Source organism: Porites lutea, chromosome 7 (assembly GCF_958299795.1).
Source record: "Porites lutea chromosome 7, jaPorLute2.1, whole genome shotgun sequence".
Lineage (NCBI taxonomy): Eukaryota > Metazoa > Cnidaria > Anthozoa > Scleractinia > Poritidae > Porites > Porites lutea.
The window spans coordinates 1,410,118-1,435,035 of record NC_133207.1 but is presented as its reverse complement, the minus strand read 5'-3'; the positions used below and the strand labels follow the sequence as shown (position 1 = coordinate 1,435,035).

Below are 24,918 nucleotides of genomic sequence, written 5' to 3'. Positions count from 1 at the left end.
TGTGAGTTTAAAGTCATATATAATCTATTTCATTCGTGAAGCTTTAGCTTTTTGAATGATTACGAGGGAACTAGAAATATAGTAACGGTAAAGTAGTTCTATAAAAATAGACGTAATAAAATTTTAGTTTGTAGTGGTCTTAAAAAAATAAAAATTATTTTACCTTTAAAAACTCACGCTCAGAGAAAAGTGTGAAACATGACGCTTGTCTTATTTGCTCTTTCCTCACGACCTGTACCCATTTTGGCATGGTTTCGGAATAAATTAAAAATAAGACTAAAATGCCCATGATAGATATACCCTTTGAGGGTATGAAATAATCGAGAAATGTTCATTCAAAATGACACTCCAGAAAATATGTAGCTGACAAAATGTCATAAGTCAAATCTAACTTTCCTTCTCCTCGGCTCCGTCATCCTCAACACTTGCGTTACTTGCCGAGTCAACTGGTGTCAAAGCTAATGAAGGAGTCTTTGGAATCAACTGTTTTCTCAGGAATTCAACCTCTTGACATAAAATCTTCCTTTCTTTCATTAAATTGTTTCTCGTGGCAAGCAACTGGCACATCTTCGGGAAACAAAAACAGAAAGAAAGAAAAGGAAAAAGAAGATGCATCTCTTTGGGTCAGAAATAGAAGAATAAAATCCCAGTTACAATTTAAAAAGCCGTACAGTCGTTATTTTTGCAGTTAACGCCGTCAACTAACGTAAGCTAACGCTCAATTCTGCTCAACTTTCGATTACGAAAACAACAAATTATGGTACACCCTCAGTTGGTACGTGGATTCAGTATTTGTACTCACCTGATCAACTTGTTTTCTGGCGTTCTCATCGCTTTCTTTAATGAGTTTGTCCTTCTTCGCGTTCTGCGCCGCAAGATCTCGCCTTTGCGCCATGCATTCCTGTAGCTTCTTTTTCATTTCAGTACATTCTTGATTGGCCTCTTGCAATCTGGATCTAGAATTAGGATAATCGGAGATGACAAACCGATGTAACAGACCTTTGAAACATACTTCAAGGATCGTTGCTCTCTCAAATTTAAGGAATAATATCAATGATGTGGCAGCTGTTTGAGTAGTTTCTGCTTCACATACGCGTGCATAATACTACAACCTAAGTTACGGCCTAGACGAACAGGAAAAAATGCACTTTTTATGAGTGTCAATGTATTTAGTATGAAAGTACTAATTGTAGGCTCGATTTCCCTAACAGCGGCTGGTAATCGAGCCTATACTAACTGGAGACACTATCTAAGTCTCCTACTGGAGACGGGACCGCCATTTTACGTGGTCATCCGAGTCACGGGAAGGTCTAACCGCTTGCAGTGCAAAGGTAGTACCCTCATTTCTCAATTATTTCAAGACCCTGAGTGTTGTTCCGGCCTGCGACCTTCCGCTCTGCCAGTTCTCCCGTTAACCGCTCTACCGACTAAGCTAATCTTGCCGCAGTTAGAAACGTGCATGTTCACTATAGAGAGAAGTAAATGAATAGAGAAACGCAGAGAATGAAAAAGTACCTGGCCTTTTCAGAAGAATCTTGCAGCTGCTGAGTAAGTTTTTTGCATTCCTCTTTCAATTTGTTGCAGACTTTTATTTCTGCTTCCAACATTTGCTGTAGTTCAGTTCTGCATTGGGCTGTAATAGAAAATAGTATTCAAGTACGACTTTTGTTCTCCCAACATTTAGGAGCAATAATTTACTCACTCTGGTGGGGATGGTCATTCACAGATGGGAGTGGGGGCAACTCTGACATCATTGCCCCAATTTTTCTAGGGTTACACATACTCTCGTTTTCGTTCTTACAGAGGATAAACGCTACAAAGCCTTAAAAATCTTTTTTTAAGTCGGCGCATTCTGTATGTTATCAACTAGATTGATAAAAACCAATTAGATATAGCCTTTTACAGGTAGATGGGCCCATAGGCAGGAGGAAAACTTATCCAGAAATTTTTTTGAAAAGCAAGTCTCCTCGCTTCTGCCTGGAAATAATAGAAAGATAACATTCGGTTTCTTACTGTGTCTCGTCTCTGTTTCTTGAAGCAAAGCAGTGAGCTGCTGCTCTCTTTCCATGCTTTGTTTAGTAAGCTTCTCGGCCTTTTCTGCTCCTGATTTCTCCAGTTTTTCTTTTGCAGTTATAGCGCATTTAGCCTGAATTAAAAAATGTGGAACGGTTACATCTGCAGTGGCAGAACGTACACTAGAGATTTGACAGCTTCAATACACCTTGTTCAGTCCAAAATGGCGACAAATTTTGTTCTTTTTCCACTGTAATAATTGGCCCTCGATGCCACGTTTCAAGATAACATTGGATTTTGCAAATATATTCGAGGCAAAGAGGACTAATTAACGTAAATACAAAAGGAAAAAGGTATTGCCGCCATTTTGAAATAAGGTGCATAAAGAAAGAAGTACTATTTTAAGAAAATGCGACGAGAGCTGGCCTGGGACTACTGCACTGGTGCAAAAACGGAGTTTGTGAAGAACACATAGGAATCGGCGTGTAACGAAACGTGCTCATTACAACATTCATTTGCTAGCAAAAAGTAGTGAATACAGAAGTAGATTGTCCTTCTACAGAGAAATTTAGAACAAAAAATTACGAGAAAACATACTACCGAATCAAATTTGTTCAATAGATACATACCTCTCGTTCTGCTAGATTAAGTCTCTCTGTGAATCTAATGCAGTCCTCCTTACTCTCCATCCATCCTCTTTCTGCTTCTTGCAAGCGTCGTCGAAGAGTATCCATTTCGCTTTTCAAGCGTGTTCTCTCCTACGAAAAAATTCAGTTTTACCTTATTATGACAGGCAAAAACATGAGGAGAAGAGGAAAAAGAATGGTGATGGTGATAATAGCAATGATGGTAATAATGATAATAACGACAAAGCTTATAACGATGTCGATCATGATGACAAGATATTGATGATGATTACGATGATAATGATGATGATGATAACGATACATGTAGACATATACGAACTTTACTTCCACACGAATTGTATAGTGTAGCCAAAACGGCTAATATCTCCATGCAACATAATATAAATAACAAAAGAAACTTATTTAAATTACCAGTACATGTATATCTGATATGACTCTTGAAAGGAGACTGTCTTCAACTGACGTTTAAAACTAGTTAGGGAACATTCACTCCTTTGAAAGTGTGCAAGCCATACATGGTGCTTGCTGTTGTTGTTGTTGTTGTTTTTTTAATGATAGATTTATAGATAAACGATGATGATGACATCACCTGCTCTTTTTCTCTTTGAGCTTGTTGAGCCGCTGCTTTGAGAGAAATTATCTCTTGGGAAGCCAATGAAAATTTCATGCGAGTTTGTTCCAGTTCCTTTTGCATATTATCACCCGCCTAAAATAAGATAAGAAAATGGAGTGATCATTAGGTTTAAAACTTTAGCAAGACTAGAGAGAGTGCAGTAACGCCTGTTTTTATTCCTCCTCTAATAATTCCTCCCATCTGCGCACCCCATTTTTTTGAGACCTTCACAGTTTTGACTCTCAAACCTGGGAGAAGATAGATAGAACGTAACGAAGGACATAACTAAGGACGTTTGACGTTTACGTAGAGAGTTGGTTAAAAGCTTGAGCAAGAGAGAGTCCACTAACGCCTAGTTTTTTTTTTTCGCCTCTAATATTTCCCATCTGCGCACCCCATTTTTGCCATCTTCATAGTTTTGACACGCAAGAAAGAACACTAAACCTGGAAACAGTGAGATAGAACGAAGGAGGTTTGGCGTTTACGAAGAGAGCTAGACTGTATTGGACGTTAGAGGTCAGCAGATATGTCCAGCACTACGCTTTAATACCTGACCCGCGGTGAAACCTGTGGAGGAGCTCCGGCTCATTGGTAACCATTCGTTACTTTAGAAACGAGAAGTGGACTGGAGGGAAGTGCGTCCCACAATTGTATCTGGGATGGTTACTGGGGACACGCTCGTCAGTTTTTGGCCAATTGTTTTTCCTTGCGCTAGTAACAGTCCCAGAAGTCTTTGCGAAACAAAACTCGGCCCAGTTTCCTTCTCTTTTCTAAAGTGGCGAATCCGCTGACCTGTGCTATCTCAGACGCATGCGTCATTATCTGGCTTTTTGCCTGCTCAAGTTCAGTCGCAAGATCAACCTGAAATAAACAAACACAGTAAAATGATAAATCATTCAAATTTCTACAAAGTCCAAGGAAAACGAATAATTATCAGCATTCTTTGGACTGCAAAGTCCTCTTGTCTTGACCACTATCATACATCACACATGGAATCAGAGTGAAAAAGACGGCTCAGGGTGAGGCGCGAAACTGGCCTGATAACAGACTGCAAAACAGTCGGTTTTTTTCTTAAATCATTTTTTCGAAGTACGCGAGCTCCACACGCCCTTAGTACCCCCAGTCTCGCTATCCGTTTGCAGCCTTGCTCCAGACCTTTTGTGTGAATGTTCGCACGTACAGTCGAACCTCTCTAATACGGACAGAGCAAAGTGTCCGTATTAGAGAGGTTTCCGTATAAAAGAGGTCACTGCGAGGACTTCACTTCTATGACTCCACTTACAGTTTTAAGTGGTCAGTAGCTAAAGCCGGGCTCACACGCGTCTTTAAACTGCATTTAAATTTATTAATTCACAGTACAAAGACTTTGTCTTTCTAGCATACAACATTGTACATCTCAGCTACAAAGTAAGCACAGTCGTAGACAAATCACTGTTTTAAAACGAAACGAGCTACAGCGCAATGCTGCAAGTGAAAAGTTGTAACGTAAATCACAATTCTGAAAGCGTCTTTCGATATTTTGCAAGTGCAGTAAACAGTAACTAGAGTACAAAATGTAACAGAAAAGATCTTTATGCTATCTGTAGTTATCCAAGCTTTAAAAAAGTCGGTTATGTTCCTCTGTACACCTTTTGAAAATCGTTGTTTGATATACAGTGACTGGGCTTTTGAAATCACCTCGCTGGCTCATCAGCCAGAGGGGATTCACCCGGTGCAGATTCACCTGATCGGGAGTCCGGTTCACCTGATCACCGCAGTGTCCGTAATAAAGAGGTTAAGTTTATATGAATTTACTCTCTGGGGCCGAAATTTAGTGTCCGTTGTCCGTATTAGAGAGAGTCCGTATTATAGAGGTTTTTTTTAAAGAAAATATATGAGAATTTTGTCGGGACATTGAAAACTGTCCGTAATAGAGAGGTGTCCTTATTAGAGAGGTGTCCGTACCGAGAGGTTCGACTGTATTTGAATAAAATACGGACTGCTTTGCACTCTACAGTTTACTAGCTTAATACGTTCTAAGCATATTGTACCTTTTCTCGAGTCAAGCGTTCCAATTGATTTTCAAGAGCTGACCGTGCTTCAATTGACTGTTCTAGCTGTTAAAAAGGAACGAAACAAAATATGCCCTAAAAAGTTACTCACCAAAATGCTGTTTAATACGGTTATACCAAGATCCGGTTTGGGGAAGCCCTACCCCGCCAGCAACACTGAAGAAAGTATATAAGGCTAGTCTCCTCCTCAGGCGCGCCGTTTTTCGCATGGTAGAGGCGAGTGCGAAACGCGAGTGACTGGTGATGAGTCCTTCCTGCCTTCCTTTGCGCGCACATTTTCATCGAGAGAGAGACGTCTGAGTACGAGGCAGATATAACGCCTTTCCGAATTACTTACAGAGTAACCTTACTTAAATTTTCTCTCTCAAAAAACGTCTTGATGCCTATCTTTCCATTCGCAACCAAATGAAACTTTATTATTACTGACATGTGTTGCGTAACCGACTGGACGAAGAACCAAGGACTTATAACCAAATGTACTTATATACGTCTAGCAGGATTTTTTAAAACGTTACCGCCAAATGGACCTTTTGCGTCCAACAGTTTTATTCAACCAAGAACTATCTCTAAAGTAGCCATAATAAAACTAAGAGTGCAACCACTGCTTTTTTTCTCCTCTTTTCTTCCTTCTCGCTGTCTTTCTTTTCTCCTTTCCTTTTCCTTCGTTAGTGTGATTTTGGAGCTTATCGAGCCCAAAAAGCCTGCCTTTTGACGCCTGTCCCTCAAATGACTGCAAATTTCGTTAGGTTGGTTTTGAAAAAATCGGCTAGACTTATAATCAAACGGTTCAGGCCAGTTCGTTAGGGAGGCTTCGAAAATATGGGCTGTAATTTGAGGCGACGCAATTAAGTTGCTCTGGCTGATTTGTATACTGAATTTACTTTACCTGTTTGCTGAGTTTATTTGCCTCAACTAAGCAAGCTTCGCGTACATTTTCCCGCTCTTTTTCCATTTTTTCACTCGTCGATTTCATGTATTGATCATGACGATCTCGTTGTTTTTGTAAATCATCTTTTAGCTGCTGCACGTGGATTATTGCCTAAAGAAGAAAAAAAAAAGCAAAATGTCCAAGAGGATATAAAACTGGACAGGAATGAGACAACTGACTGCCAATGTAACTGATGTGAATAATACCCGTTGCTCTACATTTGATTGACAAGCCTGTCTTTTCCCACTATCTCCCACCAGTGAGGTTCTTTTTGTCACTTTTAGTTTACTTGGTGTTTAGACCAACAAACAATCGGTTGCTTTTTTTTGCTTCTTTGTTTGTTTTGTTTTTAAAATCGGTTTTCAAGGCGGGAAGCGCCGGCGTGAGCCTCACGGGTCTTGGTCTCACTCTCCGTTTTTACACACGCTTCAGACCTTTCACTTGATCGCTCGCACCCGTGCTCTTCACCTAGGCGGGCTATTTTGTAGTCTGATGTATTATATGAATGAAGATCATCGCAGTTATAATTATACGCAATTTTTGTAGTTGCGAAAAGAAAGCCTGAAGAAACTTCAGGCTTGTACGGGATTCGAACCCTTGACCTCTGCGATACCGGTGCAGCACTCTGATCTATGTTAGGTCAGTCTCAAACTCCTTGAGAAAAAGACTCTGCCTAACGAAAAATGAGATGAACCATAGGGGAGGGATCTGTGAACCTTTATACCATTTGCATCAGCTTAATTCTTTTGTAAACTGCACGTCCTCTGGCTCTATAAGATGGAAATTTCAATATTTCCGCGTGGCATACCTCTGCTTTTTCCAACTGGGCCTGTTCCACCATATGACAGCTATTCTTTACTTGGTTGTACGCTTCAAACTCACGCTGACGAACTTCAGCAAGGACTGCCTTCTGGCCAGTCAGTGTATTCATCAGATCATCTCTCTCCCTGTGGAAAGAAATAATATAAGACAACAAACAATAAATAAATAAATAAATTATATAATAGAATATACAAAAATAAATAAATATTTGAAAATGACTTGATAGCTTGAGTTCTCAGACGGTCCGTTGTCGTAGTGAGTCAAGAAGCGGGTTACTGTACCTTGGTGTGTGAGAGAATCAGGCTGATCATTAAATAACTATATGATAATAAATAAATGAATGAGTAAATAGATATACAATAAATAAATAGAAGATTAATGAATGGGAATTGCTGTTAAAAGCCAAGAAGTGTGATTTTACATTTTGAAAGGAACCCCCCCCCCCCTCCACTCCCCAGTTTCAGAGGGAGGGAGAGAGTAAAAATTATTGCATATTTTTCTCCAACAGTACCTTGTCAGTTTGTTGATGGTTTCCATGGCCGCATCACTGTGGGAGCCGGAAAGTAGAGCAGCTTGGTGTCCACACTTGACGCATAGCACAGGTTGGTTCCTCTAACGGAAAAAAGGGAAGGGAGCTGTCTTTATTTAATTTCCCTAACCCTGAGGCAGTTAAAACATTGGGCTAGTCACTTAGCCAATCTGCCTCCAATACCACTCTAACTTCAGTAACTTGCCAGATCACAGAAAACAAAGATGATTTGGTTAAAGTCACCTTACCTGCTCTTCCATCACTTTGTAGGCCCTGTGGAAAAAAAAATATAGATTTAGAAAGGTTCTCAACGCAATCATGCAAAAAAAGCATAAGCCATATTGCATCAATTAGCCCTAAAAATTCACCTTAATTTTGTCTCAAGTTCTAACACTTGTCTCTGTGAGTCTTCTAGTTCATCTCTGTAAACAGTTAACAAAAAAGATGTTACTATACTTGTTGGTCTGATTTTAGATGATGAATGAAATGAAAAGAATGAATGCAATGGACAATTGGTGAGGAGGAATAAAGAAAAAATCCGATGTTTTACTCTTGCTTTGTCCTCGTCTCTAGTGACTGAAGTAATGTGATTAGTGACTGTTTAGATAGTGGTATGGATGGATAATTACTACAAAAGTTTGAGGAGGCAGCTTGGATAAATGGTATGGCCCAGGACTTGCAATATGGAGACTCTGAGTTCAAGTCCTGCCTTGACTGCCAGATGAATTTGTTTTTGGTAGTTCCGGGTTCAAATCCTGGGCTACACTTGTAAAATAGCCACCTGGTTCACCTCCCACCAGTTGGGATTCTTCACCTTGAACATTATGTTTCATTTGAATTATTTGTTTCATTATGCCCTGAAAAGCCTCAAACGGGGAGAGAATAATTAAGTATTAATTATTGTAAATATGGTATTGCTTATTATTATTATCATGATCATTTTATAATTATCATATCATATAATTACCAACGTACCATTATCAAATTATCATTACCATTATTCATGTATTGGATAACTGCTGACAGTAAAAATACAGCTGCATATTAAATCTGCCCACTCGTGACTTGAATTCATAAATCGGAAAACCATAACAGTGAAATACATTATTAAATGCACCTTGTTGAGTAAAGAAGTGTTTCCAGATGTTTAGTCTTTGCCTCATGAAGTTTGCGTATCTTGTCCTATAAAGAAAAATGAAACACCCAATGTTTTCATTACATTACTTTTCTGTCATGAGTTTAGAGCCATATCTAACAATAGTTCATTAATACATTACATTTCCATCATGATTCTAGTACCATATCTAACAGTAGAAAAAGTTAGCCATGGCTGAAAGTGAATGGTAGTTTTATTTCTATGTCATTAAGGGTGACATTTTACATCAGCTGACATGAAGAAGTAAAATGATTAAACTTACACCTGAGCTCGCAATGTTCATGTGATATTTGCCAGCGGATGCCCTATTTTGACAACTGTCAATTCATCTTCATATGGATGGCATTACCAACAGGGTATTGTCTGTATTTCAATGTTTCAGAAAAGTGCAAGTTCTAAATGTGTCATTTGACATCAGCTTACATGTAGGGGGTGGACGGATGTACATGTACATACAGACAGACAAACATACCTACAGACGGTTACATGATTGCCAAATTTTGTTGCCACCTTAGGTTACCTTTTTTTCTTACCCACGGTACCCCACTGCATGTACTTTGTGCAAGAGCTCCACTACAAATGAGAAGATTTACAGTGGGAACATGATCCTTACAGCTTCTTCTGCTTAACATACACGTGCTATGAAACTGTGAAGACTTACCACTTCTTCTTCAAGCTGGTTAACAAATCTTCTTTCATTGACAGACATAAAAAGCTGGTGAGAATGAAAATTAATGATTATTACAAGACTTAGTACATATGTAAATATTTTTGTTACTAAGAATTAAACAAATACAAATTACAAAAATAGGACAAAACATTTAAAGAAGGACACAAGAAAAAACATACAAGTAACTAAAAAACACTGAACTTTTTCAGAATTGGCCCTCTAACATTAAGCTGTCAAAAGTCAACACAGTATAACCAATCGCATTCAGTTTAACAGACCTGTGACTCACGGGCACTCATTCCAAATGAATCTTCAACTAAAGAACTATGCAGAACACTTGGCATCAAAGATTTTCTTGGATCACGTTCTGTTTGATGCTTTTTCCTCTCAAAACCACTTGTGCTCTTTGCAATCTCGCTAGAGTCATTTTCTCCAACTGTTTGACCTTTTTCTCTTCCTTTCCAGTGCTCATCAGGAGTTGTACCATGACCTCCGAGGTGATGAACTATGCGACCGTTATCAGCATCATCTCCTTCCGTGTCACTATCATCTTTCTCCTTGGAATCTCTTGATGTTTGGTTGTGTGACATTTCCTCATTTTTATTCAATGGCACCTGATCCAGCAATCCAAAATAGAGTTCGATTTAGTTTCATGTAAATCAATTTTGTTTTCTTTAACATCACTTCAATTCATTTTTATTGAGTATAATTATGTTGTAAGCCAAAGTCAACTTTGGCTCGTGATTTGCAAGCTTTTCTCGTGTTCTCCCAACATCCCATGTGGGTTATCATGCCGGTAAACCCATAGTCTGATAGAAAGTGTGGTCTATTGCTTAACTAAACCTAGTGGAAAATACCTCTGGTTTACTTTGTTTTTCAGTTGCCAGCACTTGAGTGACAGCTTGTGTCTTTAGTTCATCAAAAAGAGTCTCATTTTCACTAACCACAAGCCCTGTTCTCTGCTTTAAGGACTCTAGTGCATCCTGGAATTAAAAGAGAATGTATCTTTAGAGGACAATGGGTGTTTTATCACTGACCTAGAAAAAGACCTTCTGGTAATGACTATTTTTTGTGTTAACTAACCTTGTAGAATTCAACTTGTCCTTCCAGATGCTGCAAGACTGCAAACTGATTGTCCAGAAGTTGAGTAACTTCACTTGTTGAAGGGATATAGCTTCCTGGTGCATTTGATGCTATGCCCTTTTTAGGAATAGAAAAGATTTGTAGAGAACTTAAAATTATCAGTCCTCTGTTCCTCAACATTTAAGATCTCGACCAGAATAGTTCTGGTTCATGTCTGAGTGGGAAAAGAATTAATGAAGCAAGTCATACGAGCTGATGACTGATGAATGTACAATTATGATGGATGTAAAAAATTGTACAGAGAAAAAAACTTAGGGGGTCAAATACAAGGCTATTTGGAAAAGAAAATTGAATTCCAGCTTTTCCTTTGGGCATTAGCAGCACTCACATTTTTTTTGCTGAGCCGGAGCAATTTTATGCTGGTCTTAGTTAGTGATTTTATTAAAATATGACTTGCCGGGATTGTCACTCATTGGACAAGTGAGTTTCAAAAGGTACTTGCCCATCCAGAAAATCTACTAGTCCCAGACTTATAGGACAGGTAACAGTTGTTAGTTGTTAAAAAGGTGGATAGCGTTATCCAAGAGATAAATCTCTATCGAATGGGTAAGGCAATAATTTATTGGTTTCCCAAATACTTATTCACTGGATAGTGATTTATCCGGAGAATAGCACTATCTAGCTTTTGAACAACCGGGACCAGGACTTTTTTTTGAGGCCTGCAAATAGCAACATACTACACATAACTGTCAAAGAGAATGATTTAAACTTAACTCACTGGATTAACAAAGGAATGGGCTGGATTTCTTGGGCTACCAGTCTTAACAGCCTCATCATACTGCTGAAGCAATGTCTTCAATCTTGTTACTGAAAAAAAAAACATTTAAAAAGTTATGCTTATAATTATCTTATAAAATAATAATGGTAAAGCCCTGGTCACGTGATGAATCATAACTTATTTATTGACTTATTGTAATGTGTGCAGACAATGAGGCTTTTAATCATGGCTATTGTTACCAATTTTGTGGAGAATTACAGTGTGCATTAGAACACATTTTTTTCAATGCAATGGAGAAATTTGTACATTTTTCTTATAATTATGATAAATTAAATTAATTAAATTAATCCTTGGTTCAGATTCTATTTTCATTATTGTTTAGGGGTATGTTAATGTATGATAATGAGTTTGAAACTAAGGAAAATAAAATTTAAACCAAGGATAAAATTGAACCACAATATGTACATGTATGTACCTCAGACCTTAATAGTTTGTAAAAAGTAATTACTGGTTATTTTCTACAAGAAAGATAGAAATTTTTTATTACATTTCAAAATTCGAAATAATTTCCCCAGAAGTACCTGCTGAGCTGTAGTTATCACCTCTGTGAAAAATTGACTTTGAACCAGGAGATTTGATTGGAGAATGTAATGCATATCTTACAGGACCCAAGCTTTGTGAAGCTCGCTCTAAAGAAAAAAGCAAACAGGAAAAATTAACAGTTGATAATCTCTAGTCAAGATAAAAATTATAATCATGCAAACAACTGTGATAGATCATGCTGAAAAATTATTTCAATCTACTTTTTTATTAACTTTGATGAAGGTTAAAGTAAAAAAATAATTACAGATTAGATTGTTCAAGAATATTAAACAAAGTATACACTTTTTCTGCATGACAACTCCATAACATTGCTAAAACCAACACAGAAGGATTTTATCTCACATTTATGAGAGTCGTGATCAGCATACAGTGTACATTCCCAATCCTCAGTTCTTTCGGTTCTTAATGCTTGATTAATACTAGAAGTGTGGGCATTAGAATAAGCTCTATAACCTTTGACAAGTTTTTAATCTACGGCTAGCGCTATTTGACAAAATATATTCAAATACATTTCCAGGCATCAGTGAATAAATGTCTTAAACATGGAGTGTTTTTTTAACTGGTGAATGTCCACTTAAAAAACTTTAAAAAAAAGTAATCAACCAGACTCATTGCGGAGTAACGGCCGTTACAAAGTCTCCATCCGAAAGAATTATCTCAAGTAACTATGAATATGTTGAGGCTATGCCTGTAGTGCTAGCAGCTAAGAATATATTAAAAGCTTGCATCTGATATGACAAAAGACTCAACACCGTACTTGATTACAGATATAAATAAGAGAGTTATAGAACAAAAGAATTCAATTAAAACTAGCGAGCAAACAACATTACAACATTAATTTACTGTTAACCTATTTTAAAAAAGCTTAAATAATCGACGTTTCGATACAAGCTGTAGCTAAGTTTAATTCCCGCCGTATTGATTTGTTTTGTTGTTTACTTACCACGAACTACTTTCTGGTAATCTGAAATTGGCTCATCCACATCATACATTACAGTCCAAGTAACAACATGCAACAATGTAGCTTTTAAAAACTGTTAGGACGAAAATTCCTTTCAAAATCTAAACTAAAACCTCTGTAAATGTTGCCTCAAAATAAAAATATCAACGGTTTTCGACAGGCGTTACACCTGAGCCGGCGATACTGCCGCGGCTTCTTTCCGACAGTACATTTCGTGTACCTTACATGTATTTTCTACTTCTCCTTTCAAGATGGCAGCTTGGCTGAGGCAACTTGGTTCGCGGTTTAGCGGTCTTGGCAACGTTGTCACTGCGCTGATCGTCGGTGCAGGTTTGACAAAAATATATTACGAGACTACAGATAGCGAGAATGTTTCGACTCAGAAGCAGATCCAGGAAATCATTGCAAGGCACGACCAACTAAAGCACGGAAATCACCTCCGAACTATTGATCCTCGTCAAGTGAAAACAAATCTTGATAAACTAGATACACTGGCGGAAATCGCTGACGATGAGGACGATAATGTTTTCAAATACGGCCTTCCAAACAGGTCTCCGGATTATATACGGTACAGGAATCACGTTTTGTGCTACGATCAAGCTAAGAAAACGCCGCGGTGGGTGTTGGAACATTTGACACGGGACAAAGTAAAAGGAGAAGCCGATCGAGCTCATTCCACATTTAAACCTGATTTAAACATTCCTGCGCGTTTTCAGTCAAGAAACGACGACTACTGGGACAGCGGATGGTCAAGAGGTCACATGGCTCCTGCAAGTTGGTACCCCTTTCTACTAAATAAGCACTACCCCAATATCCACATTTCAATTCTCCGGACTGATCTCTATACAACTCCTTAAAGAATAAGTTGAGAGAATTTGATAAAAGATCAAATCATTTTCTCTTTGGTGATCAGTCTATTGATTTTCATGACCTTTTCTCTTGCTGCCTTATTTACATTATATTATCAGGCGAAAATTGATAGTGGTCACGCGTGGAACTTGTGTGTAAACATATTAATGTAAAGCCATATGCACTCACAAAACTAGATGATGATTCCTGCCTCCTCCCATGGATGCAAAAACCTAGCAAGATGATGGAGGCCAACTTTGGTAGAGGCAGTTGAGCTTCAGACTGCTAGCTGTTCTCTTGATTCCTGGTGCGGAGGGGTTTGTAGGGGGAGGGGGGGGGGAGTAAGACGAGGAGAACTGGGAAGCATATTTACTCTTCCGCAGAGCCTGGTCATTCAGCTTGCACTGCTGTCCAATGAGTAAACAGGGACTACTAACAGTCTCAGTGCTGTCCTGACACATTTTATGCTAAAACAACAGCAGTTGTGCGATTATCAATGAGGAATAGATTCTTTGATTGACTCCTTGACAGGGTGATGTAGTCTTCAACCTGCATTTTCCTCTTAAATATATTCTCTTATTTTCAGGCAACAACAAGTTTAACCAAGAAGCTATGGATGCAACATTCTTCTTGTCAAACATTGTACCTCAAGATCTGGACAACAATGCTAACTATTGGTATAGACTAGAAGCATACTGTAGGGGTCTTACAAAGAGATACTCCAGTGTATATATTGTGTCTGGCCCACTCTATTTACCAAAACAAGAAGATGGAAAGAAGATAGTCAAATATGAGGTCTGTTCAGTGTCTCAATCGTTTTGAAACATTTCACGTATTAATTTGATTTCTTTGGCTGAGCCAAACTTTTACTCTCGGCCAATGGTTCCAAAAATTAGTGCTCAAGGAAAAAAAATACAAAGTAAATTCATTTTGTGCTCCCATGTGAAAGTACTGCAGCACAGGTTTCATTTGAACGGTCATGCAGCAGGATTTCATCCACAGATTGACAAGTTGAAGCAGGTTTGTGCAGCAGAATAAAGGTATCAAGTAAAGTTACTGCTACATGCAAAGAGGTCTCATATGCATGGTCACCCATGAATGGTGAAATAATAATTAAAATACTGAAGCCAGATGTTTGAGTTGTTGGAGTTACTGAGATCCAGAAAGCCCTGTTACCCCAGTCCAGAAGAGTGAAAAACGCCACTGTTTTCCGTCTAGTTTCCAATAATTTAGACAGCCACGCTTTTTTATTTGCTTTGTTTTATTTCCTTAGGTGATAGGCACGAACAACGTTGCAGTACCAACACACTTATACAAAGTAATTCTCGCGGAGGACGAAAGTAAGGAGACCGTCCTCGGAGCCTTTGTAATTCCAAACGAACCAGTGAGCTTTGAACGCAAGTTGCAGGATTTTCAAGTTCCACTCGAAGATTTAGAACGATATTCAGGTTTGGTGTTTTTTCCTGCGCTTAATTACGGCAAGGCAAGCGATATCTGTTTTACGGATGGCTGCAAGATGATGTCTAAAGAACGCATGGACATGATAGTTTATGGCCGTCGACTTCGTAACGCGGAGAACTCAGACCTTCTGCAAAAAGTGTGGGAAGAAATGAAGGAAAACAAAATGGCTCCTGATAAATTTACGGTTGACATATACGAGAGGAGGAAAAGAGAATTACAAGAGCAGGAGACTGAGGTGGTTAAAATCGGTGAAGAGTAGGGTCTAAAAAAGTCGAGAATAAATTGCCATTTAGGGCTTTTTCTAATCAATAACATCTAAGAAAGCGCAATCCATTTTTTTAAAAAAAACATTTTGAGACGTGGATTTAGGAGATATCTTCGTAGTTTTGGAATAACCCAGTTGCGTAAGAAGATGAAAACTCACCGTCGTTTTGATGTGCTCAGTGCACTTTGTAGGCGATTCGCTGCAATTTAGAGTCGATGTACGTGTGATAATTCAGTCCAGTTATTTTCACACGAACACCGTGACACGCAGATGTAGCTAGGATAATTTTGCAGCCAAATTCAATCATAGAACGAGAAAGTATCACAGTTTACGTAACTGTAAGGCTCAGAAATAATTTATTCATATAAATCATAAAACCCAAAGTCTAATGGGAATCTTTAATGTAAAGAGAATTTTACCCCAGTCTTAATAACTATGGAAATACTGCCTTCAGCGGCTAGCGTAATGATAGGTAATTGGCTCTTGTCGTCAAAAGTTGCGATGGCAACGGATAAAACAGATCTAGAGTTAGCTTGAAAGTGGTACAAAGAAAATATAAGTGAAAACAACTACGTAACTATGATAATAAAAGAGATAATTTTGTGTGTTTTCGGATTATTTTCATCTGTTCGATAGGGCTGGTCAAGCTATTCCCTGAAAATCAGAAAGGGAGAGATATTTATATGTGTTGATTACTCCCAACGGCTTATAAAACATCACGACTGTGCAAATAGTTTGCCTCTAAATATAAACCGTCAGAATTTAGCCGGTTAATATTTTGACGTGTAGTTTGCCTACACTTCAGAGCAGGAATTCAAACAATTGAACTACAGAAGTGAGAGTGCAATATAACAGTTAAAAACGCAAATTGTTTTCCGGAAGCTAGTGAGGAGACACCCTTATGTCGACTGCACCCGTTTTCACTTTCACTCTTCACTTCCGGCAAAATTATAGCAAATGAACGCGAGTTTATGAAAAAATACCGCACAGATCTTTCTTTTTAAACTGCCAATCAGACATAAGAAAATCTCTGACACATAGGGGATTAGCTTTTATCTTGTATTTAGTCGTAGAAATGAGTTTTTCTTTGTCGTATTGCGAAAATAAGCAAATACAGGTAATCCGGCTAACATCTGTTTTTGTACAATTTTGCAGTTTCTCACCGAAAGAATTCTCGAAAGGCTTGAACGGTTTGTGTGGAAACAGAGAGATGAAAAAAGCGAAAGTGGCGTAAATTAACCTTTAATTACTTTAATTGTTAGAGGTAGGAATCAACCCCTCTGGCAATTTTTTTGGAGACTTTAAAATGTTTGGCCGCGGACATAACCTGTGCTTTATGTCTGAGCCAACTGTAAATAAACTAATCCTCAAATATTGCGATACGTGCAGTTCATCTCGCAATAATTATGCCTGTCTGAAATCGGAGGCGTTAAACTGGTTACGGAGCTGGGCCTATCCCAGTCTCACAAAGCGGAAACCTTGTATTCTCTCGTCATCCTCCAAAAGAGCTTACGTATTTCATGGTATTTGCGCATCCAAACGTGAAATGAAAAGCAGCTTTATACGCAAATGAGTTGTTATTGAAATTGAATGAATCTTTCGGCTTTCGATCACAATGTAGTCAAGGCATCCTAGCAGATCTGGGAGTAAAATTAATAGCTTTTTCCACCGATCTACTCGAACATTTGAACACAAAGATGGCCAAAAATTTGGGACTTTTGAATCCTGCTCTCACGGGAAGTACTATCAGCCTTGATCGACGAAGCAACTCAAGTTTAAACGTTATTGACAATGCAATGTATCTCGATGTAGATTCAGGGAATCCTTACAACACACTGCAACGCAATGACAACCATCTAGTTAATCCAAGGCCAAAAAGAACTCAAAATGCTGTATATGATGACATTTATAACCCCAGAGTAGTGGGGCAAAATCAGTCAAGGACTTCTCAAACTCCGAAGAAACCCGGTCGCGCGACACAAAGGAAAAATGGAAGAATATTTCGCGTTGTATTGATGTTTCTTATTGTTCTTGTGGCTATCATAGCTTTACTGCTGGTTCTTCTGTTGATGATGGGGAAAGTTGGTCCAAAATGTCGCTGCCGTACTTCAGGTGAGAAAGTATTTTTTGCGCGTTATTTTTATCAGATTTTGGTACATGTATCTTGAAAGCGAGCTGGCAATGTTTATCGCGGCAATGGATAACGTGTACTTGAATGCAAATTTAAATCAAGCTGATATATTGACTGTTAAACATTTTGCCTTCAAATAACATAATTTTAATTCCTGGTTTTAATTATTGATTCTACTCGTATATAAATGGAAAAGTAACGCGCCGTTGTTTTAGTTTCGACTTTCCGTTCTCGGCAATTTTTTGGATATTACCATGTCATCGACTTTCGTATTGATTTATATCTTGAAAACATTTCCAGAATATTCTAACTAAGCTTTGTGTCAAACGTACTCCAGAATGAAAATAAATAGAATGAACAGTAGAAATTGCTTGTTTAGGCAAGAAACATCAGAGAGAAGTCCAAGAAGAAATAAAAGGAGTACTTGACAATTAGTTGAGTGTTGATAAAGTGGATACAAACATAACTGGCGAGTGCCCTTTGACGGTTCCAATCTTCCAAAAGAGTACAGCTCATGCTGCAGCAGAACATTACGGCATACGCATGCAATCGACTTTCCCGTGCATAAGAAGTAGAAGTGAAATTAGAAGCTATTAGAAGACCGAGGCAGCGTTGAGACCAGAATTAAAAACTCTTCTCAGTATATAGACTGACAATTTTCCTGTGACTTTTCAGGGATTCACATTGATGCTAAAGCTCATCATGCAGTTAAGATATTCTAAAATGGTCATGGGCAGACTCTCACTTTAGCTATTCCCTGACTAGGCGGCAGTGAAATGCGGCACGACCAAAAATTCGAAAAAAACTACCCTTTGACACGTTCACTTGTACATGGACCTTGTTTTCGCTACACGGTGATTAGGAAATCAGGTCTTTACTGCCATTAAGGATCGTCTTCTGTCAAATGAATGCCAAAAGGATGCTCCGTTAAAGCTGTTTATCCAATAGTTTGCTACTTGCTATAAAAACCATATTCGAAGAGAAGGTTAAATCGAAATCAGCCATGCAGAAGGTTGACCCTCCCAGCCTTTATTATGCAATGACATTCAGGCTGTAATCAATCAAAAAATTTCCTATCACTAGTGTTCTCGAAATATCTTCCGCTCAGTCAGGCTGACAATTCGGATTTAATCGCCGGGAGGGCCGAGAGTACTCTTTCCTTTTCGGATATGACTTTGTGCTAAAAGATGACTCTGGTAGGCAGTATATATTACCCTACCCTAGAAATGTTGCATCAGTATATGTTTCTGGGAAACTGTCCATCAACCCCTCCCGTAAGCCAACATTAACACTTACTTCTCACTTAGGGCAAAATGTTGGTTTAGGGGAGGGGTAGGTGGGCAGTTATGGTCATTTGATTATCAAAAGTTTAAGAGCACTCCCAGAAGACGGGACATCTGCATAGTAGGCAGTTGTCTCTTGTTTGAAACGGTAAATGGACAAATATTGTCTTTTCGATCTTTTCCTTGTCTTGTTTATTTATTCTTTCAAACAAGGAACAACTGCATTGCATTGAACTCACTATTGTTTTTGTGTTTGTGCTCAAAAAAGCCATTTTAAATGAAAGATAAGATCGCCCTCAGGCCAATTTCTTGTTTTGCAAACTTTAATGCCCGCTAATTCAATGATCATGGCGACGCTATTATAAGCGCTAAACGTATTCAACTGCATCGATCTTTCACATATCTCGAATTCTTCAGTTGGTCAGAGTTAACTCAATATCATGAGCACGTACATAGAAGCGAAATGTTTCGCTTTCCTTTTCAATATCAAAGAAAAACAGAGCGCACGTAAAAAGGTCAAAATTAGGAGTAATTCATCTCAACGACTATTGAACATCAATTAGATGAGTCAAGTTACTACATCGTAATGTGCGTGTGAATACAATAAGTGGAATGGCTTACTACCCACCATCTGTTAAGACCAACTGGGAAGCAAAACAACAAGTAGCTTTACCTCCTAGGCCTCGCGCTGACTCCAACTCATCTTATGTTGTCTTAAGTGAAACAGCAAAAGATAAACACGGAGCTTATTCTTCGAAAAGTAGTGCAAAAGAAAAGAAAAAACGGCGAAAAAAGCCGAAATCTGTCACGGGAAACTGCTCAAGGACCGTACGAACTTTGAATGATGGATATCAAATCAAAAGCCATCTCGAGCACCATGGCTGTTGCCACGGACTATGCTATCATCGTTTTCTTCAGTTTCTTGTTTTATTCTTCTCTGTTGCTGCTTTGACTTTAGTTATTGTTATGGTCTTCGGCGTTTTGGGACCAGCCCAACGCTGTCGCGCTTGCAATGAAACTGAAGGTAAGCTTACCTCTTCCGCAGTTGAAAGCGCCTCGTTTCTGAAATGGATGCCCCCATTTATTTCAAGCTTGGTAATTCTGGTATTATTCGACTTAAATAATTAACTTCCTTTCACCGTGATGAGCTGTGGGGCGCTGGAAAGCCCGTTTAATAATGTTCAGCATCATTTCACTGGTACGTTTAACGAATCACCAGTTAACTTTCAGCCGTGTCCACTTGCCGCAAAGGCCATCATTTGTTCAGTCCCCCCTTTTTTTTTAATTTTCACATTCTTAAGTTTCAAAATATCTTCTAAAGTTATAAAATTTTAAGAGGAAAAAGGCTGACGGAAATAAATGGCTTTGTGGGGAAGTGTGTGGTGGTTAGAGGAGCGCACATGACTCACCATCGAACCAACGAATACATGTATTGAATATATAGATTGACGTCAATTATAAGTGGCATGTTTTTTATATGGCTAATTATGAAAATTTTTCTCGATTCTTTGCCCACTTTTAAGAGTCAAACAGAATTTGTTAGATACTGTGTCTTTAACGGGAAATAGCTGAAAGAATCTGGGCTATGTCTTAACCCTTAACTTATACGTGTAGTTTCAAAAGACGTTTTCGATATTTTCAGCATTTTCTGCAGTTTTAATTTATTTCAATATGGAACTCCACAGTTGCTCCTTGCTCAGGTGCATGTACTGCCGACGCTGTACTTGGTAAAGCGCGAGAAAACGTGGATTGCATAAACCCCCGGACTGGTTTCAAGACCCCAGTATACTCATCACCGGCTAGAACAAATAGCAAAATGTTGGCTTAAGCGAGGGGTAGGTGGGCAGTTTCCCAGAAACGTATACTGATCCAAAAAATAAATAAGCAATTAATGAAATAAACAGTATGGTCACTGTAGGAACTTAAAAGACTAACGATCGATTTGATTTTCAACTCTAGGAACTTCACCAAAAGTGGGTAGACAATCTTCTGAAGAGCAAAACGAACAGAATGAAACAGATACGTCTTCCAAAAATACGTTTAACATGGACTTCTCTCCATTTTTCGACATCTTGGAGGATTTGCAAGCTAATATTTCGTCTCTTCGTCAAGAAGCAGTAAGTCGACAAATCTGAATTCTATTTTTGACGCGTACTTAGACTAGAGCAGATTTTCTTTAGGCTTTTATCCACAAACTTTAAGTCAGAGCCACGATTTGCTGGTTAAGACGTCATTCGAAGGAATTTGAGTGCAGGCATACAACACTGATGCTAATATGATTTTGCACGATAACACCTCAATGTGCGCCCAACACTGGTTAATATTGCGAATTCTCTCTCAGCCTACCGGGCTGCATGAATATCGCTCGCAGTGATGGATTGCATTGTTGCCGAGTGGCTTGCTGTACGTGAGAACCTTTGGTCCTCCTGTGTTTGTCGCTCGGTGACTGGTCGGGATTGTTGTTCGTAGCTCGTTGCTTGTAAGATGCTCTGCTCGGGTGCGATAATCCTGAGAGATTGCTAGCAGTCCAATTAGAAACTTTGGTTAAAATAATTAATCTTCAAATTATCTTGCTCAATAATCAGAGATATAAGCGATATTTGCTGAGAAAATATTGGCCATCAAAACCGGCGGAATGAGTTAGTTGACGAGGGGTGGGGAGGTGTTGATGGAGGTGGTAAAGTCGGAGTCTATATACATTCTGCATAATAAATATGATATAGACGTTATGAAACGCCTTATTTGTTCCTCTGTTAAAAGTGGTAAACCAATTTTTTTTTTTCTGTGAAGGAATCGCTACTTCAACAATCAGAAGGGAACACGGATACGCTTCTGGCAGCCAAAACAAAGTTCAGTTTCACAAGACACGAGATTACACAGTTTTACAATACGTTCTATGCTGTGGTTAACAATGTAAGCCTTGTTGTATTTAGATGACGCCTTGAGTTTAAATTATGCTATCTATATTATCGGTCTTGAGTGAAACATTTTTGTTTTTCAATTTGCTTGTCACCCCGGGAGGGGGGGGGTTGGGGGGGGGACTCCCATAAGAATTGGGCGGGGATGCTCGTCGTCTCGCTTAGGGGTGTAAATTTCAGATTTTGGTCTCGCTTAGGGTGTTCTGGGTAAAACACCATTATATTTAGCCGTAAAGGTCCCTTATAGGGCTGCATTCGAAGAAATATTAAAAAACTATATATTTTCAACTTGTTTTATTTACTCAATTCATGTAAACAAAGTTTCAAATGATCGCTTTTAGGGGTCAAAAAAAGTTAGGGCCACGCCCAGATTGGTTTCCTTTAGGGGTTTAATTCAAAATTTCCGACGAGCATCCCCGCCCCTTTCAAATGGGAGTCCTCCCCCCGGGCTTGTCACTCTTAGAAGGAATTCTAATATTCAGCTGCTCGTTAGATCCTAATACATCCAATCCTCACGTTTTATCAGGGGCTTAGGAGAATATTTTCACATGTAGCTGGTGCGAAAAGTGAACTTGCAAATGTGCTGAATTAAAAGTTTGCAAGTCGCTAAAAGTGCTCTCCAACTTGCTTTTGGGTGTATCTGTTTGCAGGTCAATAATTCTTTGCAGCAGTTTAGCCATGACAATGGGCCAGTGTCTGGTCAACTTCAAGCATTAAATATCACGTTTACAAACGAGGTACGTAATACATTAAGCCTATCCAGTGACCTGAATCGTATGCAAATGTTCTACCAAAGTCGGTTGCATGCATTGCTGGTTTGTGAAATAAAGTACATGGATTGATTTGAGTCCATTTAAACTGATCTTGCAGTTGGCAGAGATGAAGCAAACTTACCAGCAGTATAATGACGTCATCGACGATGCTATCCAAAATGTGAACAATACTATCGCTGAAAAGGTTGGTAGACTGATCAGCTGTTAATTCGCCACTTTAAAAACGAGTGGGAAACTGGGACAAGATTATTTCCCGCAAAGACTTCTGGTACCGTTACTAAGGACAGGGGGAAAATTGGCCAATAGCTGACCAGCGCGTCCCCAGCAACTATCCCAGAAACAATTGCGGGGATCATTTCGGCTCCAGTTCCCGTCTCGTTTCCAAAGTCGTGGCAAATTGGAAGTTAAGGGGAATATATCACGGCTTTTTAGAGGCCAATATTGGTCAATATTGGCCAGCTATATTAATATAGCTGGTGGTTTCAGTTGGATCATTAACTGGAGAAGTAGAGCTTTTTGTTTAAGGATCCGCCGCGCTGAAGCCGGTAGTGTTTTGCCCCGTTCTAAAGCCTTACTGGACGTCTTTCAATTTTATTCGGCCAAACAACATTTGAAGGCAATGTTTCATATCAATCACGATTTTTTAGAAACCATGTTTTTCTAGGTATCAATTAGAATTGCTGAACCTGGGCCAACCGGCGAGAAAGGACAAAACGGTTTCAGAGGTCCAACAGGAGATACGGGACCCGCCGGGCCAAAGGGCCCCATGGGGATACAAGGAATTACCGGAGCAAAAGGGGACAAAGGAATGAAAGGAGATCCAGGCTTTCCAGGCAAAAATGGCAACCAGGGAGCGTCCGGGGATAAGGGAATCAAGGGACTGCAGGGCGACACGGGTCCCCCAGGAATTCAAGGAGATAAAGGTGATCCAGGACCAAGAGGGATCGGTAACTTCAGTTGGTGCCAGCCTAAAATAAAAGAGCAAACATCACCTGTTAGCATTGCTGATACTCAGGTAATATAGTTTACGAGCGTGTAATATCTGTTTTCTTAAGCAATAATTGCTCACTAAATTTTAGTTTCAATCTAACCGATGTTGGTCAGTCCAAGCTCATACTACATAGCCTGCTTGCAAGCTCTCTGGTGGTTGCGTGGGGAAAGAGGGGACTCCAGACCCCAGACCCTGATACCAAAAGCAGAGATGCTATGTGCATGCCTTACAGCTGAATTATCTTTAACAGGGTATTTTTCATTTTTTTTTTTTTATTATTTTCACAGAATACAAAGGTCATTGGAGCATATTGCACAACAACTGACACTAATGCAGAATCTAACTTGGACGTACGAATGCAATCGCCGCCAAATTACAACGAATATTCATGCGATTGTAGGCCCTCTGGTTCCAACTGTGCACTGCATTACTGGTCGTGCCCAATTCATGCTCCATAACCAGTATTATTTACCTGAACTGGCACGTTTCAAGTCTTAACTACAGTAAACCTCTACTGAAAAATTAAATACCTGAAAAAAACACAACAAAAAACTGCGGCCCCCTTTTATTTCATTACCAAATGGAGACGTATCCTGTAAGTGGACGTGATCTCTTGAATGGACGTGTTCTTAAGTGAACAGAATAGCATAGTAATAATTATAAATTCACCACAATAAAGACGTGTCAATATTTATATTTGGACAAAAATGGATTGTAACATATGAATAGCACAAGTAGATTAGCCAAGAAGTGTAGTTCTTTCGTTCGTTATATACGTAAAAAATTTCTTTACATCAAATTGTTTAAGTTAGTAATACTCGCCCCGCGACATTCTAGTGGTCTACCCAACTTCCCATCAAAGGTCATTGGAGCATATTGCACAACAACTGATGCTGGTGCAGAATCTAATAACTTGCAAGTACGAATACAATCGCCGCCAAATCACAATGTACGCTCATGCAAGTGCACTGCATTACTGAGCATGCCCGACTCATGCTCCATAGGCATGATCTTTACCTGAACTGGCATGTTTCGTTTCTCTTTCAATTAGTCTTAATTACAGCCAACCTCTGTTAAAAAATACCTCCCCTAAACGGACGGCAAAAAACTTCGGTCCCCTGTAATCTCATAAACGGACGTGTTCGTAAGTGGGCAGTATAATATATCAATAATAAATCCACCACAATCAAAGAGTGCTGATATTTATATTGGACAAAAAAAGGATTGTAACATGTGAATAGCACAGTTATATTAGTAAAGGCATACTTACTTTCTTTGTATCAAATTATTCTATCTACCCCTCGAGGTCTTTGAGGTCTATCCAACCTCCCATCAGGGGACACCTGCGTCTGGTCTTGAGGGATTTCCCTAGTGTGCCCGCCTACGAGGGCTA

The 24,918-nt window shown here is 39.0% G+C and overlaps 4 protein-coding genes across 4 annotated transcripts in view; 2 read left to right on the top strand and 2 right to left on the bottom strand.

The window, feature by feature from the left end:
• Window positions 1-29: 29 nt before the first annotated feature.
• Window positions 30-9,986, bottom strand: LOC140943542 (serologically defined colon cancer antigen 8 homolog). Its single transcript, XM_073392631.1, has 16 exons — window positions 9,708-9,986; window positions 9,421-9,474; window positions 8,721-8,785; window positions 7,972-8,025; window positions 7,852-7,876; window positions 7,586-7,686; window positions 7,061-7,199; window positions 6,211-6,363; window positions 5,304-5,369; window positions 4,066-4,134; window positions 3,250-3,366; window positions 2,643-2,771; window positions 2,014-2,146; window positions 1,516-1,633; window positions 803-956; window positions 30-567 (listed from the first exon to the last, which is right to left on the bottom strand). Exons 1-16 carry the CDS (start codon window positions 9,771-9,773, stop codon window positions 388-390), a joined length of 1,623 nt encoding a protein of 540 aa, XP_073248732.1. The 5' UTR covers window positions 9,774-9,986; the 3' UTR covers window positions 30-387.
• A 276-nt stretch (window positions 9,987-10,262) lies between these two features.
• On the bottom strand, window positions 10,263-12,928 carry LOC140943436 (serologically defined colon cancer antigen 8 homolog). Its single transcript, XM_073392522.1, has 5 exons — window positions 12,837-12,928; window positions 11,872-11,979; window positions 11,291-11,379; window positions 10,513-10,629; window positions 10,263-10,412 (listed from the first exon to the last, which is right to left on the bottom strand). The coding sequence occupies exons 1-5, from the start codon at window positions 12,883-12,885 to the stop codon at window positions 10,263-10,265; spliced, it is 513 nt and encodes a 170-aa protein (XP_073248623.1). The 5' UTR covers window positions 12,886-12,928.
• A 177-nt stretch (window positions 12,929-13,105) lies between these two features.
• LOC140943546 (nuclease EXOG, mitochondrial-like) lies at window positions 13,106-15,992 on the top strand. Its single transcript, XM_073392637.1, has 3 exons — window positions 13,106-13,628; window positions 14,290-14,498; window positions 14,977-15,992. The coding sequence occupies exons 1-3, from the start codon at window positions 13,106-13,108 to the stop codon at window positions 15,421-15,423; spliced, it is 1,179 nt and encodes a 392-aa protein (XP_073248738.1). The 3' UTR covers window positions 15,424-15,992.
• An 881-nt stretch (window positions 15,993-16,873) lies between these two features.
• LOC140943435 (uncharacterized) overlaps window positions 16,874-24,918 on the top strand; it is an 8,178-nt gene continuing 133 nt past the window's right edge. Inside the window, exons 1-8 of the mRNA XM_073392521.1 lie at window positions 16,874-17,541; window positions 19,412-19,867; window positions 20,803-20,960; window positions 21,634-21,756; window positions 22,412-22,498; window positions 22,632-22,718; window positions 23,199-23,549; window positions 23,813-24,918. The exon at window positions 23,813-24,918 is cut by the window's right edge and continues 133 nt beyond it. Of these exons, the coding sequence (XP_073248622.1) occupies window positions 17,127-17,541; window positions 19,412-19,867; window positions 20,803-20,960; window positions 21,634-21,756; window positions 22,412-22,498; window positions 22,632-22,718; window positions 23,199-23,549; window positions 23,813-23,983 (1,848 nt within the window). The 5' untranslated portion in view covers window positions 16,874-17,126 and the 3' untranslated portion in view covers window positions 23,984-24,918. The remainder of the gene's footprint in view (window positions 17,542-19,411; window positions 19,868-20,802; window positions 20,961-21,633; window positions 21,757-22,411; window positions 22,499-22,631; window positions 22,719-23,198; window positions 23,550-23,812) is intronic.